Source organism: Botrytis cinerea, chromosome 15, assembly GCF_000143535.2.
Source record: "Botrytis cinerea B05.10 chromosome 15, complete sequence".
NCBI classification, from domain to species: domain Eukaryota; kingdom Fungi; phylum Ascomycota; class Leotiomycetes; order Helotiales; family Sclerotiniaceae; genus Botrytis; species Botrytis cinerea.
In genome coordinates, this window is record NC_037324.1 from 1,523,971 (window position 1) to 1,541,477 (window position 17,507).

At 44.9% G+C, this 17,507-nt stretch overlaps 6 protein-coding genes across 6 annotated transcripts; 1 reads left to right on the top strand and 5 right to left on the bottom strand.

Annotated features, from left to right (window-relative positions):
• Positions 1–1,640: 1,640 nt before the first annotated feature.
• On the bottom strand, positions 1,641–3,379 carry Bcmlc1. Its single transcript, XM_001548457.2, has 4 exons — positions 3,070–3,379; positions 2,526–2,679; positions 2,140–2,373; positions 1,641–2,052 (listed from the first exon to the last, which is right to left on the bottom strand). Exons 1-4 carry the CDS (start codon positions 3,070–3,072, stop codon positions 2,024–2,026), a joined length of 420 nt encoding a protein of 139 aa, XP_001548507.1. The 5' UTR covers positions 3,073–3,379; the 3' UTR covers positions 1,641–2,023.
• Positions 3,380–3,563: 184 nt separating this feature from the next.
• On the bottom strand, positions 3,564–5,190 carry BCIN_15g04430 (hypothetical protein). Its single transcript, XM_024697637.1, has 2 exons — positions 4,868–5,190; positions 3,564–4,806 (listed from the first exon to the last, which is right to left on the bottom strand). The coding sequence occupies exons 1-2, from the start codon at positions 4,879–4,881 to the stop codon at positions 3,894–3,896; spliced, it is 927 nt and encodes a 308-aa protein (XP_024553453.1). The 5' UTR covers positions 4,882–5,190; the 3' UTR covers positions 3,564–3,893.
• Positions 5,191–6,056: 866 nt separating this feature from the next.
• Positions 6,057–8,227, bottom strand: BCIN_15g04440 (hypothetical protein). The gene is made up of 3 exons (XM_001548455.2): positions 7,785–8,227; positions 6,703–7,735; positions 6,057–6,613 (listed from the first exon to the last, which is right to left on the bottom strand). The coding sequence occupies exons 1-3, from the start codon at positions 8,093–8,095 to the stop codon at positions 6,365–6,367; spliced, it is 1,593 nt and encodes a 530-aa protein (XP_001548505.1). The 5' UTR covers positions 8,096–8,227; the 3' UTR covers positions 6,057–6,364.
• A 1,066-nt stretch (positions 8,228–9,293) lies between these two features.
• Positions 9,294–10,388, bottom strand: BCIN_15g04450 (hypothetical protein). The gene is made up of 2 exons (XM_001548454.2): positions 10,130–10,388; positions 9,294–10,039 (listed from the first exon to the last, which is right to left on the bottom strand). Exons 1-2 carry the CDS (start codon positions 10,233–10,235, stop codon positions 9,663–9,665), a joined length of 483 nt encoding a protein of 160 aa, XP_001548504.2. The 5' UTR covers positions 10,236–10,388; the 3' UTR covers positions 9,294–9,662.
• A 993-nt stretch (positions 10,389–11,381) lies between these two features.
• BCIN_15g04460 (hypothetical protein) lies at positions 11,382–14,163 on the top strand. Its single transcript, XM_024697638.1, has 3 exons — positions 11,382–12,162; positions 12,252–12,632; positions 12,739–14,163. Exons 1-3 carry the CDS (start codon positions 11,857–11,859, stop codon positions 13,870–13,872), a joined length of 1,821 nt encoding a protein of 606 aa, XP_024553454.1. The 5' UTR covers positions 11,382–11,856; the 3' UTR covers positions 13,873–14,163.
• Positions 14,164–14,237: 74 nt separating this feature from the next.
• BCIN_15g04470 (hypothetical protein) lies at positions 14,238–17,430 on the bottom strand. Its single transcript, XM_001548452.2, has 2 exons — positions 15,815–17,430; positions 14,238–15,748 (listed from the first exon to the last, which is right to left on the bottom strand). Exons 1-2 carry the CDS (start codon positions 16,402–16,404, stop codon positions 14,533–14,535), a joined length of 1,806 nt encoding a protein of 601 aa, XP_001548502.1. The 5' UTR covers positions 16,405–17,430; the 3' UTR covers positions 14,238–14,532.
• Between the last annotated feature and the right edge of the window lie 77 nt (positions 17,431–17,507).

A 17,507-nucleotide genomic window follows, 5' to 3' on the forward strand; every position in this document is an offset into this window, starting at 1 on the left:
ATTCTTTATAATGTTGGACCTCAGAATTCCAGAACTCTAAACGTACGTACCAGCTCATCACAATTCAGTATGTTATGATAGCGGAAAGCAAGGGTGATTCATACCCGAAAATATGGGGAACGTACCCAGGTAGTTTTACATGGCAAGTTAATCAACGTCTGTCTTGTCTTTGCTGTCTCGAAATCAATTGGAATCTTTCCCCATTTCCATCTGTGGTATATCAAATGCCGTAATTTTACAATGTGAAGACTCTGCCTCCCACTCAATATAATCTCCCCAACCGCCCTCCTCCTCATCCCCATCCTCCTCACCCTCCTCATCCCCATCCTCCTCACCCTCATCATCCCCAACCGCCCTCCTCCTCACCCTCCCCCTCCCCCTCCTCACTCCCAAACCCCCACTCCCATTCCCAAAACCTCAGCATCCCCTTCCACAACCCTCTTCCCACTCCTCATCACCTCCGTACTCATCAACGAGCCCCTCAACAAAAACAAGATTTTCCCATCGAAGCCCTCCTCCCCTGCAACCTCCTTCCCTTTCGCCTCCGCCCAAACCTCATACCCAACCGGCACCGCACACCGTCCACATTTCCACACTCCTCTCTTTTCAAACCCGTCTTCTTTCCGTATAACCACATGTTGACTCGGTTGCGTGAGCGAAAGAAGAGTCGTGTACCCATGACTTGGTAATGGATATGAATCCCGCTCCTCGCCATCCTTCATTTCCTCTCCCCTCCCCTCACCATCCTCCACAGCTATCCCATCTCTCTCCCCCTCCCCCTCCCCCTCCCCAAACCTCGACACCACCCCTCAATCGGCAGCACAAAACTCCCATCTCCCACCCCCCTCCTCCTCGGAAGCCTCGAAACCGTATGCGTCGTCGCCAGCAGAAGATTCGTGCAGAAAGCGCAATGATACGTATTAATTTTCGGGGGAGACATTGTGAGCTTGTGAGCTTGCGAACCTGCGAACCTGCGAACCCGCGAACCTACAATATCACAAACCAAACCCAAACCCAAACCAAACCCTAAGCCTTCCCTTCCCTTCCCTTCCTTGAATCCCCTCCCCTTAAATCCCCCTTCCCCCAAATTCTCCAAATCCAAACGCGCAAAAAAGAAGCACCACCAAACAAACCAACTCCGTTCTTATTAATCTCCGTTCTTAATCTTCGTTCTCAATCTCCGATTCTTCGAATCGACAAACAGACGATCAATTAACAACCAATGCGAATCGTCAAGGAGATTGAGTGAGTGAGTCGCTGAGCAGTAGATTGATTGATTGATTGATTGATCGAGCAGTCAGTCGAGCAATGGCGTAAAAAGGTATCGTATCAATCAATCTTCGACAATCAATCCTTATCATAACATAACATCACATCACATCACATCCAACCACTCTCGCGAAAGATCGAAAGATTCGAATAAATGATTCCTCGAGTGGGTGCAAAAGAAGTGCAAAAGAAGTGCAAGTAAAGTAATAATATAAGTGATTTGTGTTGTTAACTTGCACACGAGAAAGAAATAACCTACAACTCACTATTTTTATTTACACCCACGGAAAGGCAGCCAGCCTCGAAGCTCAACACTTCTTCAGCCTTCTCTTGATATCACATCACATCAATCGCATCACAACTGGTCCAGTTGATGAAGCCAAAATCAGTAACACATATTAATCTCTCTCCTATCATGAATAACACTCATGAATAACACTCATACATCTACAAACATCTATGCACATCAATTTCAAGTAGAAAACAATTCATAATATCCATTTCTGCCTTTGCAGGCCTAAAAGTTCATTCAACGCCATAGCCATAGCCATTATCAATATCCTCCCACTCCACAGCTCCTATTTATGCCGTCGCGAAAAAGTGATTCCTACAACTGATATGATCTCTTCGTTCCTCTCCTTCCTTGTATATCTCTGATTCTTTTCCTCTCTGCCGACCCCATTGCATCTCCGCTCACTCCCCGGAATATTTTGCAACCTCTGCCATAACCTTCTGCCATAACGAAGCATAAAATCTAGTTTGCGAGAATGGTTCGTACGAGATCTATCGTCCTTATATTAGCTTTCCGTAGTCCCACTACATCTGCCACTTCTCCAATATCTCTTCCCCTTCAACCCCCCCAAAACTTACCAGTGTAATTGATCTCCCCACTGCTAGTATCAACCGCCTTCAACAATTCATCCACCTCCTCGTCACTCATCTTCTCTCCCAAATTCGTCAAGATATATCTCAACTGTCCAACTCCAATAAATCCAGTCATGTCCTTATCGAACACCTGGAAACCACGACAATATTCCTCTGGCTCGCCCGGGTCGCGGAATCCACCAGGTCGGTTGAGAATCTTAGAGAAAGTTTCGAAGTCGACTGTGAGAATGTGATATTAGTACATATCTTCCATTAGATGATATTGAGAAATCGCATAGCATTCTGCGCTCCACGATAGTAATTCGCAGCACATCAACATCGCGGAAAGCATCCTCTAACCCTGCTCATCACAAGAAACACAATAAACTCACATTCACCACCAACATTCTTCTCCAACTCTCTAATCTCATTCAAAGTAGGATTCTGGCCACAAGCTCTCAACAAATCTCCAAGCTGATCCAGTTGCACACGTTGAGTACCGCGTTTATCGAAGAGCTGAAATGCTTCTCTGTAGTTTGTGGAGGCCTGCGCATCGTATGGAGGATTAGCTGATGATATTTTAGACATTTGCAAGAGTGATATTCCAAAGAGAGTAGGATAGGATAGAAAAGAGTTGCAGCGTAAAGGAATATGATGCGATGTGATGAATACAATCGTTACGATGTACAAGATGCACAGGATTCCCTGCACGTATTCTATCCTCGCATGGTGAATCAACAACCCCAAACTGGCGCCTTCCTACCCGGCCATTATTGCTTTTGCAGCCGTACCGTGAGCGGGCAGTAACCAAGCAGAAGGAGAACCAGCAAATCGGAAGCAGCGCTCATTGGAACACCATTTCCAAGCAAGGAAAGGAATGGAATGGAATGCAGATGACAGTATTGGATCGGGAGATGGAACAAGGGATAGACTCACCATTGTGATTGTGCTTTTGCGTGTTTTCTTTGAGAGGGGTATGAGAATGGAAGATGTATCCAAGGAGGATCTGTGAGTGTAGTAGTGTAGTGTGAAGGTAGGTAGGTCTGATTAGAAGAAGAGAGATTGTAGGTCTAGAAATCCAATGAGTGCTTTGGTCCGTGCCAATGATTATGTTTATTATTATGCCCGCCAGCCTCTCATCTATTTTATTCGCACGCTGTGTGTTGTTCCTTCAGCATAATTATCAGAAGTGGACCAAAGCTAAATTCTGGCAGGGCAACCAGGATCATCTGCCGCCCAATCTTTCAAAAATGGTAGAAAGGGGTCTCAGCGAGGGGTCTCCCGGTGAGGACAACCCTTTATTACATATCTTGCCTTGGCAATCCATCAAGAAATGACAAAATCCATCAATTTTATTCACAGCCACATGATACCTACTCTCACTCTGAACTATTCTTTGAGTAAGTATTCTTTCCAAGGGCCGGAGAGACTGATTAACAGGAGTACTTGATTATGAGTCCCATCGAAAACTCCCGAATAGTATATTATATCACTGTCGCTGTCATGACGTGAGATTTACGAGATCCTTGGGTACAAAAGCTACATTGCATCGTAGATTTCTCGAAAGAACAAGAATCTATACTCTGCTTCATTTGCCCAAGATATGAAAGTTTCACAGCGAGTAAAAGAGTTGATCTGATCTATTATGAAGCACTGCATCCAATATCTCATGTGATATATCACCTCATACAGAAGGACCAACTCGCATTCCAACCAATTCCGAATTCTTTCAACCATCCCCCCATACATAAGCAAACCTCCTATTTTTTTCTCGCCAACAAAATCACCGTTCCCCACTCCGTCTCTACCTCCACATCCCTCCAATCCTCACCCTCCCTCGCTCTCAACTTCGGTTCCACCTCCAACATCTCCTCAAACATCTCATCAATCAAATCACCACTCCCCTCCTCCCCCTCCTCCCTCCTCTTCCTCTCCTGATTCTCCCTCTGCCACCCATGAAACGCACTAAACGTCCTCCAATACCCCTCCAACTCTCCCAACTTCATTCTCTTCCCCATCACCACCCCACCCTCTGCAATCCCCTCTCCACTCCTCGTCCCCCTCAACCCAGGCTCATACCTCGCGAATTCCACATCCCCAAACCCATCCCCCGGCGGCCTCATCACCTCATCCCTATACAAATCCCTCAACCTCTCCCTCCCCGGCTGTTCCCAAAACCTCCCCATAAACCTCTCTCCCTCCCCATAACAATACCGATCCAGCACCTCCGTCGCCGCCGGAAAATCCACCAACAAATTATCCTTGTACCCCCAAAACGCCACCGTCCCGCCCACCCTCAACTTCCTCCTCACCAATCCCCACACCCGCGGAAAATCAAACCAATGCGCCGCCTGTCCCGCCACCACCATATCCAAACTCCCATCCTCGACAAAATCGAGATCTTCCGCCGACGCCTGTCTCCACTGTACATTCCCCGCGGTGTCACTCTCAGCTGCGATCTTTCGCGCCTGATTTATCATCACCGCGCTGGGATCCGTACCGTAGACTTTTTCGAAATGCGGAGCGAGCGCTCGGCTGACGACTCCATGACCACAACCTAGATCGAGCAGCGTAGAGCGAGGCCCGATATGATAGTTGATGGTTTTGGTGTAGAAACTTTGGGGATAGGAGGGACGGAATGCGGCGTACGATGCTGCGGAGAAGGTTTTGTGTCTGTAAGTTAAGGTTAGCAGGAAGGAATTTAGAAGATAGAGAAGAAAGAAGAGAAACCCACGCAAAAGTAGCCATTTTACTAACTCTGTAACCCGGTCCTGAAAAGATTAAAGTGCTTGGTAGAATAGATATCCCGTCTGAGATGAATTAAACAATCTACCAATTTGTAGCAGAGCCCCCAATTCAATTGCGGTACCAATGGGCCAAATATTCTCAATGATCTTTGAATGATCAGGTGATTATATTACATCACTCCTCTTTCTCTTTCTCTTTCTCTTTCTCTTTCTCTTTCTCTTTCTCTTTCTCTTTCTCTTTCTCTTTCTCTTTCCACCCAATATATATATATATATCCTCACCAGCTATCCCAGACCATAACATCACATCAATAAGCACTTACACCCATCCAATCCCACAATCCCAATTCCAACCCCCCCTCCGAAAACAACATGCGATTCCGCATCTCACTCTTGCGATATCGGATATCGGATTCGGGAGTTCTCTAACCTAGACAGACATGTATGTATATGGATGGCATGGTTACTGTATATGACAGAACGAGCAGTCTGGCAGTCAAGCAGTCAAGCAGTCAGCACCAATTATCCATCTACCTACCTACTCATCCATCGCAACTCTCATCGCACCTCTCCAACCCAGAACCAAAAGATTCAAGCATCACATCACACCACAACATCCCACCACATCACAGCAAGCCTCCCAAACCCACCAGATATCTCCCCCTTTCCCATCCTTTCCCATCCTTTCCCATCCCACCATGCAAACACAACTTCCCTTATTATCTAGACAAAACAAAACAAACCAAACCAAACCAAATCTACAATCAACCCAGACCTCAAATATATATATATATACACAATATTTAACTTTCTATTGAGATAGATATCTAACTATCTATCTAACTATCTATCTCTCTCTCTCTCTCTCCCTCCCTAACACCTATTTCCATAACGAGAACTCACATACATACATACACACACATACACACACATACAAACCAAATATCAATAAATCCATTCTACCCTATCTACCCTGACTATTCATCTCCCCTCGCCTTCCCTCTAAACATTAACAAAAGTTTTTCCAAGTTATACATTCTACAATGAGCAAATCCTCAGATATCAATATCAATATGAATATGAATATCTCTATGTCTAAATATGCATTAGTATAGTCATCAGATGAATGAATTGAGGTCTGTTAGTTAGGTATAACTAACTGTATTAGTTATACTATTAGAGGTATGATAATTACTAGGTATCAAGTACCAAATATCTCTCTTCCTCAAATCCATCTACTGCCAGTTTTGAATCTATATACACACACACACACACACACATATATATATATATATATATATTAAACTAATTCAAGGTATCTTTTGATAAAATTACACCGTTTCCCATTCCTATTTCCACTATATCCTCATCTCATCTCATCTCATCTCATTTCTTCTAACTTGCACACACCACCATACAAACTCCTCCCCATCTCCTCCAACCATCTTCCTCTAGAGTTTCTACACGCACCGCGCACCACCCTATCAAAGTTTCACCACCCCCCTCTCCCTTAACCAAGCACCATATCTAAAAAACAATATCGGCACCGGAAAGAAAGCCAGCGCTATAAATCCCAATACACTATTACCCCAACCCAATCCCAAAGTCGAGTATAAAGGCTGGCCTGCTAAAGGCAAGAAAGCGCCACCGATAGATTGGAAAACTTTCGTTGCTGCGATTGCCGATGCTGCATATGTAGGGAAACTATCGACTAGGTACATATTTATTGAAAGCTGTGTTTTGGGTTCTTAGTATGCATTTACTTATATCCTCATGAGAGATGAGAAAACAGGGGAGAAGGAGAGGGCAGCAAGAAACTTACAAAGGCAGGAATCATACCAATCCCAAAGAAACTCGTTCCAACAATCGGAACAATCCAATGGATTTTCTTTTCCGCCGTCCATCCATAAACAAAAAGCGCTATCGCAATGAGCGGACTCGTAAGCATCAGCGCAGGTAACCGATATTCCGGTTCTGCAATCCCGCCATTCTTTTCCGTTAACCGTTTGAAAATCGGATCGGATACCTTTCCAGATATGAACAGTCCAATGGCAATACCACATCCGAGACCCAAGTATGCAAGCCCAGTAAGCGAAAGCGAAAAATGATATTGATTGGAAAAGGTGAATGGGAATGTCGTGATGAACAGATACAAGTACCCGAAAAGAACGGCATAGTATACCGAGAGAAGAAAAACGATTGGGGAACGAAATAACGTCTTCAAAGGTCGAACTATAGCATTGGTGAAATGTACCATTGGCGTATCCGTATGATGAAGCGCCGATACTTTCGCCGTATTTCCTGTTTCCTTGATAATTCGTTTCGTCTTTCTCTCTAGAATCACAACCGGATAGGTTTCTTGCAAGAGAAAAAATCCTCCAATCAACGTCACACAGGCAATAATAGCTTCCAACCAAAAAGCCCAACGCCATCCAGCATTTGCCGCAAGTACACCTCCTACGATTGGTCCGACAATTGGTCCCATCAAAGGTCCCATTCCCCAAAGAGCCATTGCCAGCCCGCGTTGGTCTCGATGGAACATATCGCCGATACTCGCACCGCCGAGTGCAGTGGGTGTTCCTCCAGCACATCCTGCCAAGAATCGAAAGACAATAAGCATGTTGAGATCAGTTGACAACCCGCAGCCAAGTGTGAACATCAAGAACAAGAAATTAGCAGTCAGATAAACTGGTTTCCGGCCATACAATTCTGACATCGGCGCAGCAATGATGGGACCGGCGGCAAAACCAAGGACAAAGATTGAAACGACTAGAGTTTGTAAAATCATATCCGTAGACTGGAATTCTTCCATCACGAGAGGAACTCCAGGAGCAAACATGGTGGATGCAAGAGGACTGTAAAGCATTAGCAGATTGAAGTGAGATGAAACAGGACATCACTTACGTGGAGAAAGTCATAACAGAGATAACTCCCGTATTAGCCCATCGCTTAGTATTAGACCAATTCATAGGATTCAATGGATCAGTATCGCTCTCCCAAGAAACAATGTTGGATAGCTCTGGGCCTCTCAACTGCCGAGTAAGATTTTCATCAGCTCGATCTGGAGCAAATATAGCAGTGCCCGTTTCAGCATCAGACGCGCCTTGATATGTAGTATCTATTGGGGAGAATGGTCGAGGAGGTGGAGCAATTGTCGCAGGGACATCATCGCCACTGCCCAGATCGCCAGACTCGACTGGCACATTTTTCGACATGATCAAATTTGTATCAAAGACGCCAGAGTGGTGAAATAGATATGACAGTTACAAAGAACCGAGTCAATTATACTGCGACTTGTGATGCTGTCGCGATTTGACGAAAGTGAAAAGGGATGCGTGGTAGAAACCAAAGAGGGGAAAAACAAGAACCCAAAGTGAGTCCAGAAGGATGATTCTTCTGACTTGCAAATGAATTTATGAAGTCTGATCAAAGTGACCACGACAAAACCCCAGAGAGCACAAGTGAAGAAAAAGAAAGGAAATTCACTTCGCAGCTGAACAATCGCCCAATCAATGGATATTCGCTATTAGTGGCGGGATATTTTCTCGCGGGACGGAAAGAACGTACGTGGTGATGGAGAAAAATAGACAATTGGCCACACATACATCATATTTGGAAAGAGGCGACGGAATAGGGAAGACGGTTTGTATCACGAAATCTACTAGATCCTTGAAATTCACAATCTTCGAGTGTAGATTTCACGATTGCTTTCTGCTCTCGACTTTTGCTGAATGGTGAAGAATTGCCAGAGATCCAATACATCTAATTTGTGGGAAAGACATTTAATTACGAGATTGTGCACTTTTCCAGAGGATGCGATGGCGAGATTCAGGTGGCTGCTGGCTATGTGTCCGATTCGGCTGTTGGTTCTGTGTTCGTGGGATACAAAGTACGACGAGGGCGGTACAGGAGATGATTTTCAATCATGATTGATGTTCTCTTGCTCTCTTGTACGACTTGTGCGTTTACCAGGACGAGCTTTGAGTATTTGCTTTGGTGGCCGATAGGCTGCAAGTGTATGTTCATCTGCTGCGGCATCGAAGTTTGTGGGAGATGCAGAGGGCGACGGTGATACTGCATTGAGAAAGCTGGACTCGGAATTAGACTCCGCGCACTGTGAAGGTGTAAGAGACAACATCGATCGTTTGATGTGGTAGCTTTCTCGTGAAAACTACAATAGAGGAGTGAAAGATGCCTGACGTTCATCTTGCTTGTAGAAGAGTGAGTGGATACAAGAGAAAGAAATGAAACATAAACTTCTTGCTCTCATTGAAGCTTTTGCTTGAAAGGTCAGGTATCACCTCAAAGCGGTCTCCAATGCTTGTGCAATGAGACTGTGCTATTGCAGGTTTGTACACCAATGAGTTTACGGGCCAGGATCCGAATGTCTGGTCTTTTCAAGTACAGTCATGATGGATACACTTTAGATGAGATACTCGTCTTGATTCCCTTGGAACAACCAAGTAAATGAATGAAGCTGTTCATTTTCATCTTCGTTGACTTCACAGCAGGATGTGATTCGTGTCGAAGCGGAAATTCACCAATTTAGTTACATGGTGGGAAATGATAATGACGGCTTGCCATATATGATTCTCAAACGTCGCGAATATGTCAGGCCAAGGTTGTAGTTACTCCAAGTTGAGACTTATCCCTAGATGTCTCTCAAAGCTCTCCAGATTCCGAAACAATCTATATTTCAAATTGAGGAAAGTAGGTGAAATTCAACACGAGTGTTTATAGCATATCACCCTCATTACTAGTCCGAGCCAACTTTCCCTCTCCTCACAGCTTCAAATCTCTACCGGCAGCCTTAGCAGCTCTCTCTCCATCAACCAAAACACACCAGCCCTCTCCTCCTACGGTTCCCCCCTCCTCACCTCCAACCCCACCCTCAAACTCTTTCAAAGCAAATCCTAGAATCTCATCATCATATGTTCCGGGCTGCAACCACACACTCTTGATTCCCAGAGCTTTTGCCTCCTCCAAGACTTTCTTTGTGATTTTTGGAGGAGTGATGATAGAGACACCGGTCTCGGTTGGATGGGGGAGAGCGGAGATTGAGGGAAGAGTGGAGTAATCGGTGGAACCGACTTTAATGGAGGGGGAGGAGGGGTTGATAGGAGTTGCTGGAAGACCGTAGGCCGTGTACCATGCGAATACTATGGGGGGAAAGTGTTAGTTTAAAGCTGCAGAAAATGAAGATGGACACTTGGATTCCAGTATAAATGCAAGAAATCATGGTGGTTTACTTTTATGTCCAAACTTTGCAGGGTCCGAAGAGGCGCCTACGACAGCGAAGTAAGGAGAGGAGAAGAAGGTACGAGCTGCGGCTTCTGATGCCATTTTTCTTAGCATTGAGAGGATTAAATCTTGTAGAAGAGAATCAAGAAGGGCATCGAAGGACGACAGTTACTTGTTTATGAATGGAATTTGAACTGATAAGAAGAAGACTCGGGTCCCATGTCGAATGACACCATTGATAGTAGATATCACAATTTGATAAAGCTCTATGAGGAAGGTTGCTGATGCCTCGGTTACGGATACTGATAGGAAGGAGTGCACGGGCTTGGTTTTGATCTGCAGTCTGACAACTCCCACGTTCCTGAGTCTGAGACGACAACATGCATGTTGATTTTATTCAAGATATCATTGTACAGAGATGTAGAAATTCTGGAATGGTCTGGTATTCCTTAGCAAATCTCGAAGAATGCGACGGTTGATACGCCTCCACAAATACTTATACCGTGGAGAGTTGAGGTGACGCTCTATACCTCAACTATTTCGCGGAGCTTGAAAATGGTAGAGTGACACATGGCTGGTGTTAAACGAGGAAGAGCGAAATCTGCAAGTCTGGCTGGTATATTTCGAGCTGGCCCTGCAGAAGGAGAATGAATTTAATTTGAAGGAAAGGTAGGTGGCTCAACGCACAGGGAGATACCACTTATGTACTCTGTCCTTGGTCCATCTATGAAATGGTGGAGGTCATCTCGCACTGATCGCGGTGCTAAGATCAATCTTCTTTACACACATACCAGTACCATCTAATTAGTAGTCGCCAGACGGCAGGACGTCCGGGTCCATGTACGCAACGTGATTCCTCGCTGCAATTCGACCGAATCTTCATCAAAATATACGAGTCCGAGCAACTACCGCGCCAGTGCGGCACATTCAAGATGAAACGTGTCGATCATTCCAAACGCAGCTGCCACGGTTTGGGTTTGATCTGAATTAGAAATTCCCCTTTTAGTACTAGACCTCAAGCTGCGAGCTAGGTTTTGATCGCTGCAAGGGTTACGATTGGATGAGAATGGTATATTTCAGGAACCTCGGGAAGCTAACTCGTCTGAAAATGCAAGTGCATGAATTTAAGCCCTATGAAATATCAGAAAATTAGCTCATATTCGCGTCAATGGGGGTTATACGGAAATCGGAACGTATGAGATTGTATGTGATGTGGATTCGAATGGGATTCATTATGCGCTGAGGCGCAGTTGAGTGTACGGAATAATTGTTCGTCTCGAGTTCGAGTTCACTTACTTGTACGCATTGTCTGCAAATTTCTCTTGGTCTTCTTGATGCTTTTATGACATTCATGCCTTTGATAATTATTTTCCCATTTTTTCTATTTTTGACATCTACTCTTTAAGACTGCTAGACGGTCAGTTGGGTTTCTAGATCTGTTTCTTGTGTAGTTTTTTTTCTTCTTTTATTTTCAAAGTCATTCCTTTACTTTACATTTTGTAGGCGGTTTTTGAGAGATCGCACGACATTCATTTGAGATTAAGAGATTGAGAGAAAAGGAGAAGAGAAGGGAGATTACATCGAATAATTCAACACGATTTGACGACTGTACAAGCGAGTTGGATCAAAAATATATGAAGGGAAACACATCAAAGATAGAAGATTCTAAGAGGCACTTAATTGGCATCGAATCGATTAAACGAATTGCGAGAACACTTGACAGCGAACGGGAATCATGGCATCTATAACTGAACCACAACCTGTTCTTCAAAAATCCGAACACTCAAGAAAAGGGGATGACGAAAGTGGAATTGATGATGGGATGAAAGGAAAATTGAGGAGGGATACTATCAGTGGAAAATTAAAGTTTTGGTCAGGAAATAATGCGAATGCGAGAGAGAAGAAAGTTGAGGGCTTTCCAAAGATGGATGAAGGGACTTTAAAAACATTTGTGGAAAAGGTTAAGCCTTTTGATTTTGAGAAGGATATGGAAGAGTGGGAAGACGAGAAGTTTAGTCATGATTCAAATATGGATCCTTTGGTATGTATTCTATTTCTGTTGTTTGCCATTTGGTATCGAATAAAACGTATTGCAAAATCTTCGAAGCGAGTGATACTAACACACTACAGAACTGGTGTCCTCATCGCAAAAATCTCGCATTCTTCACTCTGTGCCTTGCTTTCTCAATAGTAGGCATGCAACGCCTAATGTTCGTTTCTGTAAATGCAGTCATCACAGCGCAGTTCTCGATCTCATCTACTCAAACTGCATTGTTAACAGGAGTTGCATTCATTTTCTCTGCGATCAGCAGTCCATTCTGGGAAATACTGAATATGAAAGTGGGAAAGAGAGGGATTTTCATTTTTGCCGCGGCTTTGATGTTGGTCGGTAGTTTGTGGAATATGCATGTTCAGAGTTATGGTCAGTTTCTGGGAGGGAGAATGCTGCAGGGAGTAGGATGGGGAGCTTTTGAAGCGTTGGCTAGAGGTGCCATGGCAGAAATGTACTTTGTGAGTATTACCTCAGGCTCTTTTCTGTCGAATCACTAGTTCTGGAAGCGGAAAAGCTCAAGCAGGGAAATTATTCAAACTTAAAGAAACATACTAACGAAAATAGGAATCACAACTCCCCACTCGCCTAAACATCCTCTCAACAATAGATGTCTTTTTCACATGGGGAACCCCTATTGTCGGTGGATATCTAAGCCAGACAATTGATGGGTACGGAAATCAAATCATGGTAGTGAACATCATTCAAGCCATTTCGATTTTCCTCTTGATCGTCGCCTTTCCGGAAACATCTTTCTATCGCACTTCTCATCCTACTCCTCCTACATCTCTCCCTACCATATCCTTGCAATCTTGGTGGAAAACATTACATCTCATGCCATATTGGGGCAATCCTTCCAAAGAAGACTTATTAAGACCACTCAAGAAACTTGTCTCTCCCATCACACTTCTTACATTCGTCATGGCTTCACTACCAATCGCATCAGCGTACGCATTTGCACTAACTCTCTCGAGTTTTCTCTCCGCTTCACCACTATTCATCTTCCCAAGTCAAGTAGGATATATCTTCATCGGACCCTTCGTTCTCTCCATCATATCCTACGGTCTCTTATCCATCGTCTCCCCGGGCAAACCCATCATTCCTTCCTCCGAAAAAGTCCGCGGAGGAACCCCAACCAGCGCCCTCCGCATTGCAATCCCCGGTCTGATCCTCTTCACCACAGGCACCATCGCCTTCTCACAATACGTATCCACAACCCTCATCCCCCAAGCCACGAAAGTCAGCTCCACCGTCTTCGTAGTCTCCGATCCGGGTATGGAATGTAGTCTCAAGGTGATCAGTTTAATCTTTGGTGTTTTGGTGGCGGGAGCGGCGATCCTGGGATTCGCGGTGGAGAAATACCTGGCGATTCAACAGGGTATGGATGATCGTGGGAAGGGAGAGGGTCAGAGAGGGAGAGGGGGCTTGGATAGAGCTCATGCCGTTTTGCAAAATTTGTTTACGGGGGTTTTGATCGTAGCGATGCCGAGTTGGATCGAGCAGGGCATGGGCGACGAGATGGGTGGGGTCATGGGATTGAAGGATACGGGGTATGGAGTTGGAATTTTTGGGTTTGTAGGGGGGGTGGCGGTCGTGGTGGGGTTGTGGATGGTGGGGGGGAGGGTTGCGGGGGGAGATGCTGAGGGGAGGAGGAGGAGGGAGGATGACGGGCTTTATAGGATTAGGGAGTTGGAGGTTTAGAGGTTTAGAGGGGGAAAATGTATTTAGTGTATGTAGTTTGGTAGCCGAAAACAGAAGGCGGGATTATATAGGGTGGATTGGTCTAGGATTGCATGGAATGGAATGGATAGAGCCGGGCCGGGCATCGAAAGATTCGGTAGCGGAGTTACGGTTACGGTTACGGTTACGGAGGGAGTCACGGGGTATATATTAATCAGTTGATCTGATTGATGTATGTATGTATGTATGTATATATACTACTATGATATGATATAATATAATATGATATGATAGATGAATTAATTTCTATAAAATTCCGATATTTGGTTTTCATCTCGTTGTTTCCTTTTCCCTTTTGCTTTTTTTTGGGGGGGGGGGGGGGGGGGTTCTTGAATCGGTGAATGGAAAATTGTTAGTGGCGATTAGTTTGTTGGGAATACATGTATATATATATGTATATGTATATAGAGTTAGTTATTCGATATGAGGTATTGGTATTGATATTGGTATTCTGTATTCGAGGATTAAGTGGGTAGTCAGAGAAAGAAAGAAATAAATGATTGCTTTGCTGTCTGATCAGTATCATATGTATTATTATAATCCACCCCGTCCCGCAGTTCTCAGCCTATCTTCCTATAAACCACACACATATATATATAAAATCCTACGAATACCCCCTCTTCACACCCGTCCAAACTTCGCCTCCACCTCCTCCAAAATCTCCCTCGCGATATTCTCCCCGACCATCCTCCCCCCGTTCCACGCCCCCTCCACCAAGCTCCCCAGTACCCCCTCTATCCCCCTCGTCGTCCATATATGATCTCCAAGTTTCAGAGATCCCTTGTCTTCTGTTGTGTCTGGGAGGAACGTTTGTGTGTGCGGATACGCGTGGCGAATCTCCTGCTGATTCCAAGTTTCGATCTGCGTTGTGTTGGGGAGATGGAGGATGCTGGTGAAGGAAGTGGGGGTGATGGGTTGGGAGGAGAGGAGACGGTGGAGATATTGCTGGGGGGTGGGATTTGGTGCTTGCGGAGGATGGTGAATGGTGCGGAGAAGAGAAAGTTCGATGAGTGAGTTGAAGGGGGATGTAGAGGGTTGTTTTGGATCAAGGATGGGTAGGAGTTGTGCGGGTAGGGGCGATCGTGCGTTCTTGAGGTATGAAGTGAGGAGTGAGGAGGTGGTGAAGAATGTGATGTATAGGGGTTGGTATTCGGGATCCTGGGTATCGTCGCGAGGGTAAAGTGATTTGCCGTCCTGTGTTTCTCCTAGCAATTCTGTGTAGTTGAACGGCGCGGCAATGATAATTTTATCAAACTCTTCGGTGCCTGGGACGACCTCATTATGTGCTGAGTTTTCCCATTGTATCACCCACTTTGCATGATTTCCGATGACTTCTTCCCAGCGAGCCTGGATCACTTTTGTAGCGAGATTTAGTTTTGCTTTGTTCTCTTTGAATGCCCTCTCCATTGCCATTTGATAGAATCCATGATTTATCGCCTTCGTAGACCCGGATTCTTCTCGCTCAAGTGCAATGCTTAGTGTTAAGTCACTCATCTGCCCAATCAACTGTCCAGTATGACGACGAACTTGAGGGGCTAGTATGTCTCGTACATAATTTCCTCCGACTCCATTTTTCTTCAGTCTTGCGGTTGCGGGAAGGCTAAATGGGGTGTATCTATATTTGTTGGACATTATGGTGGTCAGATCTCTGACAGATGATACCCCTATAGTGTCGAGTTTAGGGAGGAAATTATGAAAGAACTTCATGGTGCCTGTTGGAATTCTTGGAGCGTGCCAGGTAGAAGGACCATATCTGAACAGGAGATAGAGATAATGCTTCCAGGGAGTGGTAGCATAAGGTCGGTATGTTTCGGTAACGATATTGTTTCCGTTGAAACTGCCAATGTCAGTTGTTAATTCATTGTTTGAACACATTTGAGATAGTAAAGCAGTGTACACTTACTATCCAACCTTTCCCATTCCAAGATTTTCGCTTTCAATAGCAACATCGTTTTGCACCTTCACATCCTCCATCCTGCCAATAATACTCAATAGCTTTCCATTAAATGCTCCACTCGCAACATCTTCAGCCTCAAGCTCCACGCCATCTGTATCCTCGACCACCATCCTGCCGCCAACTCTCGTCTTCTCTTCATATAACACAATCTCAACTTGCACATCAACATTTCGATCTTTGAACTCCTGGCTAAACCGTGAAATCCCATCTCTCACACCCTGAACCGCGCCAACCCCCGCAGGTCCAGCACCAATAATTCCAATCTTAACATTCACGACGGTTGCAGCTTTCCAAATGATAGATACCAACAAGAAACCCGAGCCGAGAATTATGAGTGCAGTCAGAAACGCCCCGATGACAGTGAGCAATATTCTAGAGAGCTTCCTGCTCTTTCTGTCATTCCCATTCTCCAAGTCCGAGCGAAGATCCCGGGTTACTGTTCGAAGAAGAGGTGATGATTCCGAGTATGAGTATGTCGGAGGACTTCCAGGCGTATATGGCGGTGGTGGGCCATCCTCATTATTCTTGGTTGTCATATTTGCTTGATATCAACACAATCGCTGATTATTGAAAGACTCACGACGAGATTGCAATGTTGAGATTCTAGTCCATCATATGGAGCTGAAAATCACAGTCCTAATCTTGATACATGGACTGAGGTGATGGTCATCAAATGTATTGCGCCTCCGTGTGACGGTCGCAATGCGGCCGCCTGCATAAAACAGGGTACAATCATACACTAGGATTGGACACCGTCACCGGTCGCTATCTTGATAGGCTTTTGTGACACAGCCATTGTCGTATGTGAGGCATACTTACAATTACAGTGTGATTATCATTTGACTGGTTGTGCATTAACCTGGTATTGTTCAAGCGGCAAACCAACTCAGAAATCATCGATATTGTGAATAAGTATCGTGATCAACTCAACACCCTTCCAAAACCAATATGAAAATGTGCGTCCCGTTCCGATTTTATTTTTTTGAACAACTCCATCCTCATGCACCTCCAGACTCACTGAATTCCACCGATTCCACATCCTCATCTGCTTTCCTAATGTTCACTAACCCCCCTCCTTCGGCCAAAAAATACTGAACACCACCACCATAGTGAGAACAATATAAAACGCGCCCACCAACGAGATAATAAAAATCGACATCCAAGTAGCTGCTCTGAATCTCGATGCATCGTCTGATCTAAGAACTGGAGTTTGATAAGGACGAGGCTCGGTCGGCAGGTGGAGATGTAGAAGAGGTGTCCTTTCTGTATATGAGGGCGGACGGGATGTATATGGCGGAGGAGGATCGTTCATCTTGATATCGATCAGGTGTATGTGTATCTTTCAATTTGAGCTAGGAGGGTAGAGTGAAGGAGTGGGAAATCGCTTCATAGATATAACCACAGTTAGAATTGTAAGATTTCTTCATCATGGTTAACAGCATGGCATTCGTATTCGCTTGTGCGTTGTGATTGGCTTTCTGTCTGGAGATCTGACAGTCGTATAACCTATGTGAGTAGGGGTTGGTGGGGTGGCTGATGAAATTGCGGGGTAGAAACGAGCCAAATCAGACGCCATGCAAATAGCGAATGAAATTTGTTCCTGGGAAATCAAGGATAAAACACGGTGCATGGCTGTAAC

What these genes read in the sequence shown, in the direction of transcription:
- Bcmlc1 (XM_001548457.2), bottom strand. An exon ending in GAAGAATGTTGGTGGTGAAT is followed by an intron (nt 2,374 to 2,525) that starts GTGAGTTTATTG and finishes ACATTCTCACAG; the next exon opens with TCGACTTCGAAACTTTCTCT. An exon ending in TGGGGAGATCAATTACACTG is followed by an intron (nt 2,053 to 2,139) that starts GTAAGTTTTGGG and finishes TAAGGACGATAG; the next exon opens with ATCTCGTACGAACCATTCTC.
- BCIN_15g04440 (XM_001548455.2), bottom strand. Translation starts at nt 8,095, where the DNA reads ATGTCGAAAAATGTGCCAGTCGAGTCTGGCGATCTGGGCAGTGGCGAT. An exon ending in TCTGTTATGACTTTCTCCAC is followed by an intron (nt 7,736 to 7,784) that starts GTAAGTGATGTC and finishes AATGCTTTACAG; the next exon opens with TCCTCTTGCATCCACCATGT. An exon ending in TTGGTATGATTCCTGCCTTT is followed by an intron (nt 6,614 to 6,702) that starts GTAAGTTTCTTG and finishes CCCAAAACACAG; the next exon opens with CTTTCAATAAATATGTACCT.
- BCIN_15g04450 (XM_001548454.2), bottom strand. Translation starts at nt 10,235, where the DNA reads ATGCTAAGAAAAATGGCATCAGAAGCCGCAGCTCGTACCTTCTTCTCC. An exon ending in TGCAAAGTTTGGACATAAAA is followed by an intron (nt 10,040 to 10,129) that starts GTAAACCACCAT and finishes TTCCCCCCATAG; the next exon opens with TATTCGCATGGTACACGGCC.
- BCIN_15g04460 (XM_024697638.1), top strand. Translation starts at nt 11,857, where the DNA reads ATGGCATCTATAACTGAACCACAACCTGTTCTTCAAAAATCCGAACAC. An exon ending in ATTCAAATATGGATCCTTTG is followed by an intron (nt 12,163 to 12,251) that starts GTATGTATTCTA and finishes AACACACTACAG; the next exon opens with AACTGGTGTCCTCATCGCAA. An exon ending in CCATGGCAGAAATGTACTTT is followed by an intron (nt 12,633 to 12,738) that starts GTGAGTATTACC and finishes TAACGAAAATAG; the next exon opens with GAATCACAACTCCCCACTCG.
- BCIN_15g04470 (XM_001548452.2), bottom strand. Translation starts at nt 16,404, where the DNA reads ATGACAACCAAGAATAATGAGGATGGCCCACCACCGCCATATACGCCT. An exon ending in GGAATGGGAAAGGTTGGATA is followed by an intron (nt 15,749 to 15,814) that starts GTAAGTGTACAC and finishes TGACATTGGCAG; the next exon opens with TTTCAACGGAAACAATATCG.